The sequence below is a fragment of the Arachis hypogaea genome, chromosome 8 (assembly GCF_003086295.3).
Source record: "Arachis hypogaea cultivar Tifrunner chromosome 8, arahy.Tifrunner.gnm2.J5K5, whole genome shotgun sequence".
Lineage (NCBI taxonomy): Eukaryota > Viridiplantae > Streptophyta > Magnoliopsida > Fabales > Fabaceae > Arachis > Arachis hypogaea.
Genome location: NC_092043.1, coordinates 34,035,640 through 34,053,309, shown reverse-complemented (window position 1 = coordinate 34,053,309; position 17,670 = coordinate 34,035,640). Strand labels below are relative to the sequence as shown.

Here is a 17,670-nt window from a genome sequence, read left to right as displayed (position 1 = left end):
CTGATTAGTCTGACCATGATGAGATTGAAATCCTCCTGAACTAGATCCACCAGAAAATTGTCCTTTCATCTTGGGCTTCTTACCAACATCCTTAAAAGTATTTCTCTCCGCTATCCCAGCTTCAATTCCATAGGCAGAGTTTAGGACATCCTTAAAAGACATGCGTCCGACTTCAGGCATAAGAGTAGTGAACATAGGTTCTGCCAATCCACGAACGAAACGACGAACTTTCATCTCTTCTGAATTCACCAAGTACGGAGCACTCTTAGAAAGTCTAGTAAACTCCTTAGCATACTCAGTCACTGTCATATTCTCTTGCCTTAGTCTTTCAAAGGCAATGGCATCTTCTGCTTGCTTGTTAGCTGGATAAAATCGAGCAAGAAACTCTTCAGTAAACTCTTTCCAAGAAGGAGGAGGAAGTCCAACTGCTTCTTTGCTCTCAAGAAGAGACTCATACCAATATCTTGCTGAACCACGTAAGTTGTAGGATACTAACTCAACAGCCCATTCCTTGGTGCACTTGAGAGCTCGAATAGCTTTCTTTGCATCCTCTAGATATTGTTGTGGATCTTCATCCAATGAATCTCCATTGAAAGTGGAAGAATTCAACTTCAAATACTTTTCGATTGGTGGCTCTTGATCCCCAAACAATTGATGAACTCTATGAGGCTTAGGATTTGGCATATTAGGAATTCCTGCTCCACCCCTATTTTGATTTGTTAGGACCTGTAATACCGCATTAAGGGTTTGATTCATTCCCCTCAACTCAACTGTCAAGTCTGCTTGAGCCACTCCTACTGCAGGATTTTCTTGAACTCCCTCACGGGGTATCCTTTCTCCGCGCCTATTAGCTATTCTTTGGCTCCTTGGCCTTTGTTGAAGCGCTCCAAGTGGCGGAGAAATTGCCCTATTAGATTCAGCAGTATCAGGAGCATTAACAGCTCCACCACGTCCTTTCTTAGGTGGCATCTTCCACCTATTGAGTAAATAAAATGATTGGATCACCAACGACATATGTATATGGAGTTCAAAGACAATAGGACAGACAGAAAGAATTATGAGACCAAAAGATTGAGGACAACTTCCTATAGGCCTCTAGTAACATCACACTTTGTGAAAATGGGCCGGCTTCCATTTGCACAATTGTGATCTTACTAAAGAACACTTGCTCCATATTACACAGGAAAACCTAAGGCTCTGATACCACTTTGTCATGACCCGAACCAAGCCATGACTGGCGCTCAAGGGACAAGTCCCTCAGCAAGCCAAACGACCAAATTTTCAGAAAAATGGACAGAATCTCCTCTGTTTCTAGGACCTTACCAACATAAATATTAACTCCCTGTATTAATAATAAACCTCCATTTTCAAAGACAACAACAACAACGTACTCCAAATTATATCCACAAACAAATGTATCCAAAATACGCATCATATATATATCAAGTTGATAACTAGAGTATATGATTAGATCCATAAGTCTTACATAACCAAATCATAATTACTACCTAAACAGTTCAAGATTTAAAATAACATAACCCACACGAGGATCCTGCCTGTGACATATAGAGCATTGACATAATCTAAATTTTGAGCAAAGGTTCCATTACATAATTACTTAGCCCTTGGGAAGAAGAAGGGCTCACCAAAACGACTAAGATCTACTGAGGGACAAGTGGAATGGAACCTGGAATGACTCTTGTATCTGAAAAATATGGAATATAATAGGGTGAGTTTTGCAACTCAGTGAGCAAACATTACATCTATAACCCACACGAGACAATACAAAGTTTACCTTGAAAATTATATTTCTTTCTAAAGATGGAGAATTCATATTAATTAGATATACAAATAACTAGATAAATAATTAAGCGGATGAACTGAAATGGGAGTTCTCATTCCAGAAGTCAATCAAATCAAATATTACACACCTAGGGCGGCTCCACCTCTAAGGGTAGCCCTTTCCTCTAGTGTGCCCGTACGGTATAACAGATCCAACGTGTGGCGTTAGGCTAGCAACGCCCCTGCTAGCTGAGGTCTGAGCCAGATGCATCTAGGTTAACGTCATAACCGCCGTTAACTACGGTTTTCTAGTCAGAGTCTCCCAAACTAATCCAAACCAAATCACTTATAAAAATCTCTAATACATATAACATATTACTAAATTCCATAGCAAATCCAATATATATATATATATATATATATATATATATATATATATATATATATATATATATATATAAGATTGCATACTAAAATTCAATTATTTAAAATTCAATAAAGTCAAATAAGAAAACAGGTATGCTTTACAAAATATATAAATATCGCCTCGTGTGTATTTTTATAAAATTATAAGTTTCACAAATTAATATTTATTTTCAGAAATTCAAAAATCACAATAATAAAATATTTTCAAACTACAAAAATAATGATTCAACATAAATATTGATAATAATATATTTAAAAATAATTATAGACATAATATCTACTCACAACTTGATTCCAAAGAACCAGAAGCAACTCTGAGCGCGTCAACGAGCTACCAAATGATGTCCAATAATTCTACAACTCTAGAAATATGACAATAATGATATTTGTGAGCTACTAATATTGTCAATTAACATAATCTTACTCACCTTGACAAAAGCTCCAAATTTTCCAACCCTAATAACCCTAACTCGGATTTATACATACCCATAAATATAGAGATGACAAAAAATGGGGATATGGCTAATTATTGAGTCAAAGAGTTACCTTGAAGCCTCAATAATAATTAGAACTCAAAGTTAAATGCTTCTTTCACTCATTAAGTTGACATTTCATGGTTTGGGGTTTTGAGAAAATGAAATTTTGAATAAATAGAGATAGAGTAGAAAAAGAAAGGAAGGTAAGATGATGAAGATGAGTTTGATAATAGTGTGTAATTGCAAGAAGAGATGAGAAGATGAAATAGTTGAATGAGAAGGGAAGAGGAAGAGAGGGTTTCAAGTTGTTGGGAAGAAATAGAAAGAAAATGAAAGAAAGAAGGAGGGGAAGGGGTCACCGAAGGAGGGGGGAAGGGAAAAAGAGAATTTAAGTGGGGGCATGTGCCCCCCACGTGCTTCCACTTCTCTTTTTTTTTCTCGGTTATAACACTTGTGCTTTGATCGCATGCTGGGGTTCATACTAAATATCGAACTGAGACAGTTCTATTGCCTAAGGGTGTGCATGGGTCGAGTGAAATCGGGTTTGATGTGATCCAAACTCGACCCGAAATATATACCGGGCCTATTTATTAAACACGAACCCGACCCTAAACCCGATGAAACCTATACACTTTCGGGCTACGATTATACCGGATAAAAATCGGGTGAAAATCGAGCCGTTAACATTACATTACCTTGATACCTTCTTATAAGTTAGCATGTGAAAATATCCAAATTTCCAAGACTCCAACTATTATTTGACAAAAATCCACTTACAAAAATATAACAAGAACTAACTCTTCTCTAAAATTAAATCATAACCATAATCAATACTAATATTGTATAATAACACCAAATATTTAAATCAATACAAATAACACAATATTATGCATTTTAAACATAAAATATTAACTTATAGTCTTATAATAACTAATAGCACAAAATATTAAGGTTTACAATACTTAAATTCCACATAAGAATAGCCATTATCCATCACTAATAACACAAAATATTAATTGTGTATGATGACTGGGCCACCGGGCCAACTTCGGGCGACCCGAGCCATGGCCCAGACCCGACCCGAAATAATGATCGGGTCTATTTTTAAGACACTTACCCAGCCCTAGACCCGATGAAATCACACAAAATTAACCCCTAAAGTGCTCAGAGCCAGGCCGGGTCTTCGGGCCGGGCCATGCACACCCCTATTATTGCCCAAGTCATCATTCGCTCTTCCAGGTTAGGCTTTTGTAGAATTTGTCGAATCGCCTGGTCGGTTCTCAGTGTGATCGGGTGTCCTTGAAAGTATTGCCTTAACCTTCGAGAGGAGATTAACAAGGCGTAGGCTAATTTCTCTAGCCTAGTGTATCTCAGCTCCGCTCCTTGGAGAACATTGCTTATGAAGTACATAGGCTGTTGCATCTTGTCTTCCTCCCGAACCAATAGCCTCTTTCATCACCGCGAGGTATAGGTATAAGGTCTCCCCTTCTTTTGGTCCCCAAGGACCAGTGGCTTTGAAAGATTTTTTTGAAGTGATTAAAAGCTTCTTCGCATGCCGGGGTCCACTCGAAGGCCATCCCTTTCTTCATCAAGTTGAAGAAAGGCAGCGCCTTTGCTACCAATGCACCGCGAAAGCGTGATATGGTTATGAGTCTTTTCGTCGGTCTTTGTACGTCCTTCACACTTCCCGGGCTTGTCATGCATAGAACAGCTTCATATTTATCCGGGTTGGCTTCTACCCCTTTTTGCGTGATCATGAATCTAAGGAATTTCCCCGCTTCCATTGCGAACACGCATTTTAGGGGGTTCATCCCCATATTGTGCTTCCGGAGTGAGTCGAAGTTGACATTCAGGTCGGCTACTAGGCTACCCGACTCAGCTGTCTTCACAAGTATCTCATCCACGTAAACCTCTACCGACTTACCGATGTGGTCCCTAAAGACTTTGTTCATCAACCTTTGGTAGGTCGCCCCCACGTTCTTCAGCCCAAATGACATGACCTTGTAACAGTAGGTCCATGCTAGCGTTATAAATGTCGTTTTGTCTTCGTCAGGTTGGTGCATTGGGATTTGATTGTATCCCAAATATGCATCCATAAAGCTCAAAGATTTGTATCCGACCGCCGCATCTACCATGGATCAATGTTAGGGAGGGAAAAAGAGTCCTTGGGACACACCTTATTGAGATTTGAGTAATCAACACACATCATCCACTTCCTATTCACCTTTTTCACAAGCACCACATTTGAGAGCCATGTGGAATAGTCGAGCTCCCTAATAAAGCTGGCTTCCAACAAGCTAGTCATCTACCTGCCTACCTCGTCAGCTCTTTTTGACAACATTTTCCTTTTTTGCTGCGCGACCAGATGGGCCTCCAGTTTTATGGCCAGGCGGTGTGACATGAAGTTAGAGTCTATCCCCAACATGTCGGCTGGAGTCCTGGCGAAGAGATCTCCGTTTGCGCTGATAACTTCCATTAGAGTTCCTTCAATTCATGGGGGAGGTTTCGGTTTACGAATGTAAACTTATCCTCCGTGTCCCCTACTTGAAATTTCTCCAGGTCTCCTTGTGGTTCAGACCTCGGTTTCTAGTCAACCCTGACATCTAGGTCCGCCAAGAACACTCTGGTTGTCTCCTTTGATTTCTTTCTCAGTGTTAAGCTGGCGTTGTCACAAGTAAACACCGTTTCCAAATCTCCCTAGATCAACCCTACAGAACCATCATCCACCATGAATTTTATTATAAGGAGCTTCGTGCAAATGATGGCCGGCAATTAGTTGATAGTAATCCTTCCGAGAATGACGTTATACGTTGTAGAATCTCTCAGAACCACGAACTCATTCATTGCCGACTTCTTGCTCGCTAAAGGCATCCAAAGGGTTTGGAAGAATTTTTAGAATAATCTCATATGGAGGGCAGAATTCGGTGCTAAAATTAATTTCTAGACCGAAGAATAGATTCTAAGTATTCATAAACTCGTGAACTTTGTTTAGTCAAAAGTTATCGAAGAAATGCTAGAAAAGAAAATTTGAGAGTAACAGTTATTGGAATTATGACTGGATTTGTGTTGGGAGAGAATTGATATTCCATTTTTTCTTCTATTAAACATCCCGAGCTTGAGTTAGCAGTTGATAGCTTGACTTGGCTTTCGGTATTGAGTGGTGTCTTCTTGATAAAGTCAGTTTGTGCTATCTTTTGGGGGCATGTGGATGACTCAAAAGCTTTTTTATTCTAAAAAATATGGAAGTTAGAGGCTATAACGATTGTGGTCTTTCTGTTGGCTCGTAATCTATCAGACCTTTTTTACTAATGCAGAATGCGAATGTACCAAAAGACATTTGGCAGAGAAAAATAATTGTGCCATTTGTGATGTATCCCCCGAATCTTTGCTCCATGTGATTCGTGACTGCGATAGGCACGTGGATGAGCATTGATAATAGTTTAATTTCAGGTAACTTCTTTAATTCTCTTCTCTTGGCTTGGTTGTTAGAAAATTTATCTACTAAATTTTTCTATTAAAGACAATCTTGGTCCCTTCTTTTTATTACTACGATGAATGCCTTATGATATCGATGGAGTAAATTTGTTTTTATGTTGATGATGTTATTGAGGAGGAGAATATTGCTTCTCTTGTTGTTTATCTAGCAAAGGGTTTTTAGCATGTTCAGCCTGAAGTGGGTCGAATTAGAAAGGCAGTTAGCCATTATGTTGAGAGACAGATTAAATGACACACCCCATAACCTCCTTTTGTTAAGCTAAACACAAATAATTTGGTTTTACATAATAAAAAAGTATCTTGTGGAGGGATTATTAGAGACATAGATGGAAGGTTTCTAATTGATTTTAGTGCAAACTTAGTTTTTACCTCGGTTACTTTAGTAAAGCTCTGAAAATTTTAATAGGTGTAGACTTTGCTGTAAACTTTGGGTATAATTATGTGATTATAGAGGTGGACTCAGTTGGTGCAGTGATGATATTGATTTGTATTCTTTTTGAGTTCTTATTTTAGTAATTAGGGAGAAGTGCAGCAGACTAATCAACTGGAGAATACAATATCAGTTTCGAGAAGGCTAATTATAGTTATAGTTTACCTTTTAGCTGGCATATATTCTTTAATTTACCTTCTTGTAGCTCTTTTCGTTTTTATGCTGATTCTATTAGCATTTTATTTTTAAGAACGGTTGTCTTTTAGTTTATTTTTCTTCATTTGTTAATAAAAAATATAACTATTCAATAAATTATAACTATAAAAATATAACATTTCAAATCTAACTCTTTATATATTTAAAAATAGGTTAATTCTACTCTACCCTTTCTAAAATAAAGGGTAAATTATCCCTTGTGACATATACAGTGATTATTCATAAATTATTCTTTTACCAGAGCTCCAAGATTTACGTTATCTTCTCTTTTCTTTTCAATTGACGGGATGTTTCTCTTGAAACTTGATAGTAGTGTCATTTTTATAATTCCCACCAAATACACCTCTTCTTCTCCAATTTTAAAACCATAATTCCTCTCAAATCCAATCACCATTTCCAATCAATTAGGTTAGGATTTTGAACTTATTCATATGCTTTCAATCTCCCATTTCAACGAGCACGTCTATTAATTTTTCAGCTCTCTCTTTTTTAAGATTTTTTTCCTAGTATTTTTCTTAAAATTTAGTCGAATCAACAATGATACTCCTCTTCAGATAACCAATCCTCATAGCCTTGTATAACTATATAACAAACACAAATCAAAATATTAGTTAGTCATAAAAACAATGAGTCAATAATTATCATTTAAAGATTTTTATTATCTGAATAATGATTGAAAAATAATTTAAGAGCAATTAAAGAGAAAAAATAAAAAAATACCTCGGTGTCTTCTTTGACGCACCAATTACCATTATTTTTAACTAATATATCACAAAATTTTATTAGCTTTTTAGCTCTCTCCTTTTTAGGATTCTCTAGCATCGTATTAGAGATAGCAATTATATTTGACGATCTTATTCGAACTTTGAAACTCTGATAGAAAGATAATTTATCAATAATCACTGTATATGCTACAAAGAGTAATTTACCTTTATTTTAGAGAGGGTATGGTAGAGTTCACCTTAAAAATATATCTCACAGATAAATCTCTCTCCATCACCTATTCATATTTTTTCACTTTAGATCTTAGATTCTATCTCTTATGAAAAATTTATAATACTCTCATGCTGGTCTTAGTTTATTTTTTTTAAAAAATATTGTGAGTCAATGCTTTTAGTAGATCACTGTAAAAAATAGTATATTACCGATAATTTTATTCTATTATTGACGAATTTTACTTAGTAATTGACGGATATATTTGGCTAAAAAGTTCCAATTTTCAATGGATTTTTAAGCTATATAACATGTTCCATAACAACTTTAAAATATTTATTTATCCATAAATTATCCATTATAGAATACAATTTATTTATTTATTTTTATTTATTCTTTCCTCGTCAAATAAACCTGTATCCATGAAGAATACCTATAAATGATCAAGTTTTAATTGTGGCAAACTTTCATTCTATTTAAAACTTAAATTTGAATATATATACATACTAAAAACGGACAAATCGGTCCATTTTAAAAAAAAAAAAAAACAAAACAAATATATTGGTACATCATGTTCAATCAAACAGTGAAACTAATTATATCTAGTTTAGCTAAATTTGGGGTCGTGATGGTAACAATAATAAATTCCAGACTGAGCAAACAAATTGATCTTTTAACCATTAACTATTGTGTAAAAAAATATAAAAAATAACCATATAGAAAGAAAAAAATAAACATACAAGTTAGCAATTAATTAATTCCAACAATTAAAAAACATCAAAGAAAATTATATTTTTACCATATTAAAATATAAAATAACTCAAACATCACTTTGTTTCTATTTATGCTTCCTAAATTTATAGTAGTATGCATTAATTCCAAAAAAAATTATTCTAAATGATTTTTGAATAACTATAAACTTTATTATTTCTTAAATAATTAAATTCTTGCACATTATTTTCTTTTTAATTGCTAATGATTTTTTTATTTGTTATGAATAAATTTGGTATGCAATATTAGCTTTATTTCACATAAATAAGATGAGATGCATGCGGTGATTTAGTAATATTTAATTAATTTAGTAAGAATTTTTTAATTGAAGAGAATTTTAGAAGAACGAATAGAAAAAATATAAAAAAAATTAACTATAATTTAATTTATTATAGGCCAAATAATTATTTTTTATTATTATTAATAATAAGATATATGATGACCCAACGAAAGGTACTAAAGTAGAAGGGATACAATCAATAATTGCATTATAAAAATAATCTTAATTTTAATAAGCATGATTATCATTTTTTTTGCTTATTTCATTTTTGCTGTGCAAGTATTGACAACAAAAAAATAATTGATATTTGTTGGAATAGATGAAAATTTCATCTAAATTTAAAAATATAATTACTTTTTTTTTTATGTCAAAATACATATATTTTAGTTCAAATTTTATGATCGTTGTAGGAATATCTTCATCTATCTTAGTTATATTTAATTTCAATGTATTAATTAATGTGAATTTAAAAATTAAAATAATTTTTTATTAAAGTCATTCCTTATTTTAAACAATATGCTTTTAGACTTATTAATTATTGTATTCTCTTTTTGTTCTTATTCTGAGTACGCTGAATATTCTGCTGTTTTTAGTTTCTCCTAAATTTCACTAAACAATGCACAAATGATATGACTAATATCAGATGAAGATTATCTCCTTCTAACTTTTATTAGTGTTTTTTTTTTAATTTAAAGTTGTTTTTGTTTTATGCTTGTCAATAATACAACTGAAGTTAATATAAGAACTTTCACCAAATTGAAATTGACAAGAGGAAGAAGATAACTTTATTTTCTAAATTTGTGATATACAATTTTAGTGTTAGTAAATTATTTAGCCATTGTCTGACCAAGTCAATATCATCATGAATACTGAACATGGGATTAGAGCTTATATACAAGATAAAAAAATCTTCTATTAGAAGCTTGGTGTATGGTAGCTAGTGTTGAATGGTTTGAAACGATGATAATTAGACAAATTATTTGGTTTAGATAAAACAATGAAAGCTTCACATATACTTGCATACTCTTAGACATAATGTTAATTATTAAAATACTTTGAAATAGTGATAGATACATCAATATGTTGGAGTCATATATAATAGAGCCGAAGTGAAGAAGAGCTGGGTTTGGATGTTCAGTCCAGAAGATATTATCTGTATTTTATGCAATAACGATTTGTAATATGTATATCACTTGTTTTTAGACGGTACATTTATTTGACAGATATGGAGTGCTTGAATATTAGTATTTGGCCGTCACTGATCTTATAGGAGTTCAATAAAAGAGCATTTTTTAAGCTGAAAAGAAAAACGAGGAGTAAAGAGGATCGAAAGCAACGGCTGAAAAGTTTTTGTGTAATTATTTGGAACATTTGGTTGAAAAGGAACATGAGAATTTTTAAGAATAAAACTATAAAAGCAAAGGTGTTGAAGAGATCATCAACATGACCGTGACTAGCGTTAATAAGTGAACACGTGTCGATCTCTTTTGTTGTTGATGGCTATGCTGGAAATGACATGGGGACTTTAGTTGTTTTGTTGGGATTATTTATTTAAATAGAATTGTGGTGTTTGTCTAACTCTACATGCTCTATTTTATTGTGTTAAACTTTTACTTTTAAAAAAAATAAAAGACATAACTGACTTTTGAATAAGTACGACATTATTCTCATTTGTGTATGTAGACTATGAATTTATTATTTTTAGAGGACACAATATATTAGCTTAATTTTAAAGCAGAAAAACTATTAGATAAAAAAAAAATTCTAGGACTCCTTCCTGATTCAGTGGGTTATGTAACAATTAAGTGTCAATTTTAGTTGTGTCATTCTTTTAATAATTATTTGGCAAAAAAATTTCTCTTATTCCTAAAGAATTCCTTTCTTAATTTAATATCCATACATGAAAAACATAATTTAAACCGTATGGGTAATAATTTTGTACTTCTTTCTCTGTTGTAGCATTTTTATAAATTTATTTGGCAAAATAATCTATCTGATTGCTGTATATAATCTTTAAGGCTATTTCTTATGTTTTTCATTTTATAAAAATAAATTTATTTTTCTTTTTAAGTTTTACACTAGTTTTCACTCTTTAGTATTTGTTTCAAATGAATATAACTAAGTTGAAGTGAATTATTCATGTCACTTTATAAAAGTTTCAGCTGGAATAGTTGGATACTCTAATGTTGGAAAGTCATCGTTGATAAACAATTTATTAAAGCGAAAAATGTGCCCTGCATCCCCAGACCAGGAGTTACCCTAATTGTTCATGAACTTGTATTCTATTAAAGTTGAAACTTAGCTTCTAATGTTAAATACTTAACAAGTTTTTTCGAATTTTGATGATTGATGATAAATTTTTATATTGACATTTAATATTTTAATATTTTTTTTATTATTTAACTTTTGAGTTTGTATTTTGATAAGATAATATAGTTTTATTTGATGACATTTCATGTAGTGTTCTAAATTTGTAAAATATTTTAAGATTTATATTAGATTATAATTATATTTTAAGATATTTATTTATAATTTATTTATTATCTTATTTTAAAATAGTTTTTTTAGTTAAACCACAATTAAACCGATTAAACTAATAAATTAATAAACCAATAACTAAAACGGTTCGATAACCGTTCCATTTATCAGAACATTGTATATACCTTATGCTTCCTGTTTTTATTTTTTATTTTATCAATATTCTTGTAGCATAACAACACAACAACTGCATCGACTATTCAGTTGTTCCCTAACTCCAATCTCTGTTTATCTTCTGTGTTTGTTGTGATTGCATAATCTTTTTTCGCATAAGCTTCTCTGAAAGCTTTGTTAGAATTCCATTCCAACATAAATCTGTCAACCTAACACATCAAAGTATATAAAAAAAAAAACCTCTAATCATCAAAATGAACCTTGTTTCAATGAGAATCAACTCTTTTTATAAACTACCAACCTCGTAACGCGACAATTTATCAAGCGCTACTATATCTTTCTCTTCAGCCAGGTGTTGCACTTTGTTCATGAGTGAACAATACTTGTAATAGTTGGTAACCTGAAATTTTTGAGATAACATATTAAGTGAACTAAATAAATTTTCAGCAAACAAGTTTATCCATATTAAGAACTCAAGCAAGCAAGGTTTTGATTCATCAAGTTAATAGTAAATCGTATTTTTACAAATGAAATCGAGAAATGATAGCAAATCATATTCATACCTCTGCATCATATAACTGCTTCAGTTTAGTAATGGATTCATATGCTTCACCCTTTTTCTTCTGCTTTTCTCCCAACTTTGTTTTCAAAGAATGTAATTCTTGGTTTATGACCTCTTGTTTTTTCTCTGCATTTCTAATTTTGGTACATTCTGCCATCTCTTTTTTTCTGTTCTCCGAAGATTCATCACAGAACACCTATAACAAGTTAAGAAAAAAAAATCTGTTACAAGTAGCATCTTATGACATGAATAATTGAATGTGATGCTTTGATGTCAATGCCATAACTCACCATGATTTGGTCCTTTACGGAGTTTTTCATGGATACATAGCCTGGAATCTTCCCCTTCGCAGAAGCATTGGCAGCAGCTCTTTTCCTTTGGTCTTGGAATTGTTCAATTTCTCTCAGTAGCTTATGGCAATGATTCTCATAGTAACCCCATTTGATCTGTTTAAAATTTTCAACACTCCAAACTTCAATGCTTACCTTTGTATAAATTTTTAATCAAATCAATGATCATAACTTATAAGTCCTTAAATTACAGTATTCCTAAGCACTTCTAGTGACTGAAATTTATCAGCATCTCTCTGATGAGTGTTCATGTTCCTCAGAATTCGCTTTTCTTCTGCGAGACTCATGCTTCCGTGTCGCATCAATGCATTCAGATTCTATACAATATACATTGTTATCAAGTGTAAGATGTAGACAGAGATTAATCACAGCACAATATATACACTACTAAAGTTCTAAGCTCTTACATGGTTATCAAGCTCTTCTTCCTTGAAGCATTTCTTCTTCTTAGATCTTCTCCTAGGTGCATTATTCATGAAACACAATTCATCAAGAGTCACATACAAGTTACTTAGTATCTTCCCTTTTCGCGCCACACGGCGTCTCCATTCCATTTTCCAGTAGTATGAGCTTCTCATCCCAGACGCAACATAGTCCTTTTCTGACTGTTAACAAAAACAGCATAACATCATTATATTATTCTGTGTCTTCTATATCAAAATTGAAGGCTGAAATCAATGCTTACATTTTCTCTTTGATTTTATCAGTGATTTCACAAATGTCTCGGTTCATTTTCTCCACTGTGAGCTCTTGTTTCTTGATTTGAGATATTGAATCAGGCTCTGATGATGGCCAAAGCTTCACAAAATAGAACTGATGAACTAGTTTTGGGACTTCATCATCCTCTTGTGCTCTGATGATGGATTTGATGATGATGACATGGTTTGCTTCAATTCCTTGCCCCCAAAATCTTAAAAATTGATTCTTACATAGTATATGCTAAGAAAAATTTAAACAGAACAATATGCAGAACAATTTTATGGGAAATACTCACTCTAATAATTAAGGTGATTCGAAAATTAACTGAGAGGCATATAGTTCTGATTTTTATGGATACAATAATTATGGAAAAGCTGAAGGGTAGTAACGGTAATTCAATTGCTAATTAATTAAGTAGCTCATATGATGTGGTCAAGTTCTTGCACCCCACGCCAAGAAAGTCAACGGCTAATCTCCATTCTTTAATAGTACTCAGTCAGCTAGAGTTATATATTGAAGATGATCATGTGAATTGAACTAAATATATATTTGTTGATGAAAATAATAAATAAAAAACAAGAGATTTGTGGTTAATTTTTTTTATATGGAAGAAGATTGTGTGTAATTTATCATTGTAGTTAATTGGTGTGAGGGTCAAATTTCATAGTGCACAAATTAGAGGATCCTATTTGTGTTGAAATAATTTTTTTTCTACAGTAAAATAAATTGAAGAATCCGATTTGAACATTTAAATTTTTTTTAATATTAAAATATAAATATGAGAATCAAATTTGCATATTTAAAAAAGTTTAAAATAAAAAAACTCAAATCTAACTCTCACATTTAGGTATTTAAATTTTTTTTTAAAGTTACAAATCTAACCTTCACATTTGTGGTATCAACAAAAAACAAAAAATTAAACACGACAAATTTAACCCTTAAATTTGTGATATCCATATAATTTAAAAATACACTAATTTTTCACCTTATTAAAAAATACCACTATCACCCCATATTAAAAATACAAAGCGGAGATTTGTTCATTCCGAGTTTTTTTATTCCATTTTTACTCTTCTATGACATTGCCAATATATAGAAACATCTTTCAAATTGTTTAAACTTTAGTAAGAAAAAAATAATAAAAATACATATATAAATAAGTATAAAAAATTATGTTATTTGAATTATAATTTATTGGTTTTTAACCTAATAAATTAGTGATTACTTTTTTACATACCTAAATTTTATTTAAAAATTTATATTACATGTATCAATAAATTATTACATATATAAAATAAAATTTAAATTTTTAATACTTGTTTAAGTAGATGAGTGAACTATTACTAAATTATGAATTGTTGATTAGTAAATTAATATAGCTAGGTAGCTAGTTAGGTAAGAAAAAATAGCAATAGACCAAGAGAAAATTTTAGGAATTAACACTTTTATTAAAATTTAGTTAATATTTAACCATAAAAAAATATATAATTTCATATTATTAAATATAATTTTATATTATTAAAAATATTAAAAATAACTAATTAATAATTATAAATCACAAAATATACTAACTATCTAGGACTATTGATAAATCAATGTGGTTGTATGAATCCAGAACCGAATTGAATGTATCTAGATCCGAATTGAATGTGGCCTCTGAAAGTAGCAGCAGAATCTCTTAGGGATCCCGCCCGAAACAATATTATTCATGAAAAACAGAAGCAGAAGCTGCTGTGTATTGAAAATAGTAGTTTAATTAATTGTCTCTATAACGCTGAAATTTGAAGTTAAGCTAGCCTTCCAAATAAACAAATAGAAAAACCTGGATCTGTATTTTCTGCACCCTAATACATGTATATCCCCATGGATCGTATCACATGCATTATTATTCATCCAAAACCCATTGTACTAATTATCAAATTAGATTATTTACATTAATTAATTTGAATTTCTGTTGGTTGGTATTTTAGTTTGGTTAATTAATTAGCAATGATTAATATCAAGTTACTCCTAAATCCTAACTAAACCAGAAGAGATAACAGATATTAGAAAGTCGAATAATGTTGACTAATGTTACCTAACATTTTTCTTAATTAATTTCATCTGAATATCAAGATAGATAATTGCTAGGCTCCATCATATTTTTTGAATCATATATATATATATATATATATATATATATATATATATATATATATATATATATATATATATATATATATGAGTATATATCCATTTTGGTCCTCAAAAAATTTTAGATTGGACACTTTAATTTCCAACTAAAATTAATTACTCGATTGGTCCCTAACAATTAATTCCGTCAGTCACTTAGATCCTTTATTCCGTTAACTTAACGGAGGACAAAATAGTCCCTGACAACTCTAACAGGGGATAAAATGGTCACTGACAATTCTAATAAGGGACAAAATAATCTCTGACCCCTTTATTCGAAAACGATATTGTTCTTCCTCAATTTTTATCATATCTCGCATAACCCTAACATTCATACTCTCCTTCTTCACCTTCACAGTCTTCTTTTCCATCTTTTCCTTCATCCTCTTTAGCTCCAAGATTAAACCATGGTGTAATTGTCACACGTGTCGCACCTACCTCAACATGTCATGGACCACACACTTCCTAAATCCTTGTGACTGGTACATCCACCTCCTCTACACTTCACCCACCAAAAGCATCCACTTCCACGTCTTCGATAACATCACCTCCAACCCCGACACGTCCACGACATCCTCAAGACCAAGTTCCACAACTACTCCAAGGACATGCCTTTCTCCACTCTCCGGCAAGCAATATAAATTGTTGGATATTAGGACATCATGAGAAGATTCTCCTTCGATATCATCTGCAAATTCTTATTTAAAATAGATACCGAGTGCTTCAGTCCTTCTTTTCCAGAGTCCAAGTTGGTAGATAGTTTCGACCTCGCATCCAAGCTATCAGTATAACGAGCAATGTCGCCGTTGCCGCTCATATGGAAACTGAAGCGATTACTGAACATTGGTTTGGAGAAAAAGTTAAAGGAAGCGATCGGAGTGGTAGACAATGTGGTCATGGAGATGATAGGGCAGCAGGAGATGACAACGACGACGACGGGTCTTAACAAATCAGACTTGCTATCTAGATTCATAGGATCCGTCGAAGACGTCAAGACGATAACTAGTTGAGAGACATAGACATTAGTTTTCCGAGTATGAATTGGTTGAGAATAAGTTGAAGATTTTTTTCTTGTGAACATTAAATTTATAGAGTGTGCATGATGTAGTTTGAAGTTACAGTGTTAGACTACTAATGTTATGCGAGATATGATGAAAATTGGGAGAGAACAGTGTCATTTCCAAACAGAGGATATCAGGGACTATTTTGTCCCCTATTAGAGTTGTCAGGGACTATTTTGTCCTCCGTTAGAGTTAACGGAGTAAAGGACCTAAGTGACTGATGGAATTAATTGTTAGGGATCAATCGAGTAATTAATTTTAGTTGGGAACTAAAATGTTCAGTCTGAAATTCTTTGAGAACCAAAATGGATATATATATATATATATATATATGTATGTATATATGTATGTATGTATGGCTCAGTTTACTTTGTTGTTGCAAATCATCAAGGATCTCATGACTATATATTTTTCAAATTATGTAACGAGCTGCAGATATTATTATATATTGGAAAAGTTTAGGGGCAGCAATTTTTGTGATTGTTAGCCATCAACTAGCCATCAATGATGATTTGATGGTGTGAGATTGGTGTGAGATTTCATCTAATGGCTCACCTTCCTCTGCTGGTTACATGCTGGCCAAAATTCAATAAAACTGCTGACCCCCTAGCATTGCTCTTATATATTTACTTTACTGCAATAACGGTATATTATTTTGTCAATAAATTATAACTTAAATGACATAATCTCTTTATACTCATCTAAAAATCGTAAATTCAAATCTCACTTCTAATTTAAAAAAAATAAAACTGTTTATTATTTTACAAACGATTTGAAAAACCCTTGCTTACGACTGATGAAAAGATCTGGAAGCTCCCAAATGTTAGTATCAATTTCAAAATCATCCCAAAACCCTGGATCTATTTCCACATCACTGGTTGATCCATTCACAAACCTCTTCAATTTCTTACTCACTCTTGCCGCTCCAAATTGCTGCAATGCCGTCAAAATATAACATACAACATCATGCATTGTTTTGACTTGTTTAATTACTTAATTCTGTTTATCTGTTATTTGTTTTATTTGTTATAATTACATATTTGTCTGTATTTTTTTTGTTTGAATTGTATGTATATATTTTTTGAGAAATCTCTCTTGACAAAGATGTGAAGGGGAGGGTTATTCCACCGGTGATTCGAAAAGTTGGAAGAGACAGAAAGTGAAGTGTTAAGTTAAAGTTAAATTTAGAACTTGAATACCTTAGATAACTTACCTAATTTCTGGTTTAATTAGGTCTTTAATTAAGTTGAAATCTGAGTGTCGAAGTTCTAGGAATTCCTCTAACTTTTCCGAGACCTTTTATATTAATAATGCATGTGGGCACCTTTATCATGCTGAGAACCTCCAATTCTCATTCCATACATA

At 32.3% G+C, this 17,670-nt stretch overlaps 1 protein-coding gene across 1 annotated transcript; it reads right to left on the bottom strand.

Moving 5' to 3' along the window:
- Window positions 1-11,444: 11,444 nt before the first annotated feature.
- Window positions 11,445-13,431, bottom strand: LOC112708406 (proton pump-interactor BIP131-like). The gene is made up of 7 exons (XM_072200098.1): window positions 13,059-13,431; window positions 12,781-12,978; window positions 12,565-12,690; window positions 12,314-12,469; window positions 12,025-12,219; window positions 11,763-11,861; window positions 11,445-11,670 (listed from the first exon to the last, which is right to left on the bottom strand). Exons 2-7 carry the CDS (start codon window positions 12,949-12,951, stop codon window positions 11,548-11,550), a joined length of 870 nt encoding a protein of 289 aa, XP_072056199.1. The 5' UTR covers window positions 12,952-12,978; window positions 13,059-13,431; the 3' UTR covers window positions 11,445-11,547.
- Window positions 13,432-17,670: the final 4,239 nt, after the last annotated feature.

Excerpts from the sequence above, each read along its gene's own strand:
- LOC112708406 (XM_072200098.1), bottom strand. The coding sequence starts at position 12,951 with ATGAGAAGCTCATACTACTGGAAAATGGAATGGAGACGCCGTGTGGCG. Across the intron at positions 12,691-12,780 it reads AAGAAGAGCTTGATAACCAT|AATCTGAATGCATTGATGCG; the intron begins GTAAGAGCTTAG and ends TATATTGTATAG. Across the intron at positions 12,470-12,564 it reads TAGAAGTGCTTAGGAATACT|ATCAAATGGGGTTACTATGA; the intron begins GTAATTTAAGGA and ends AATTTTAAACAG.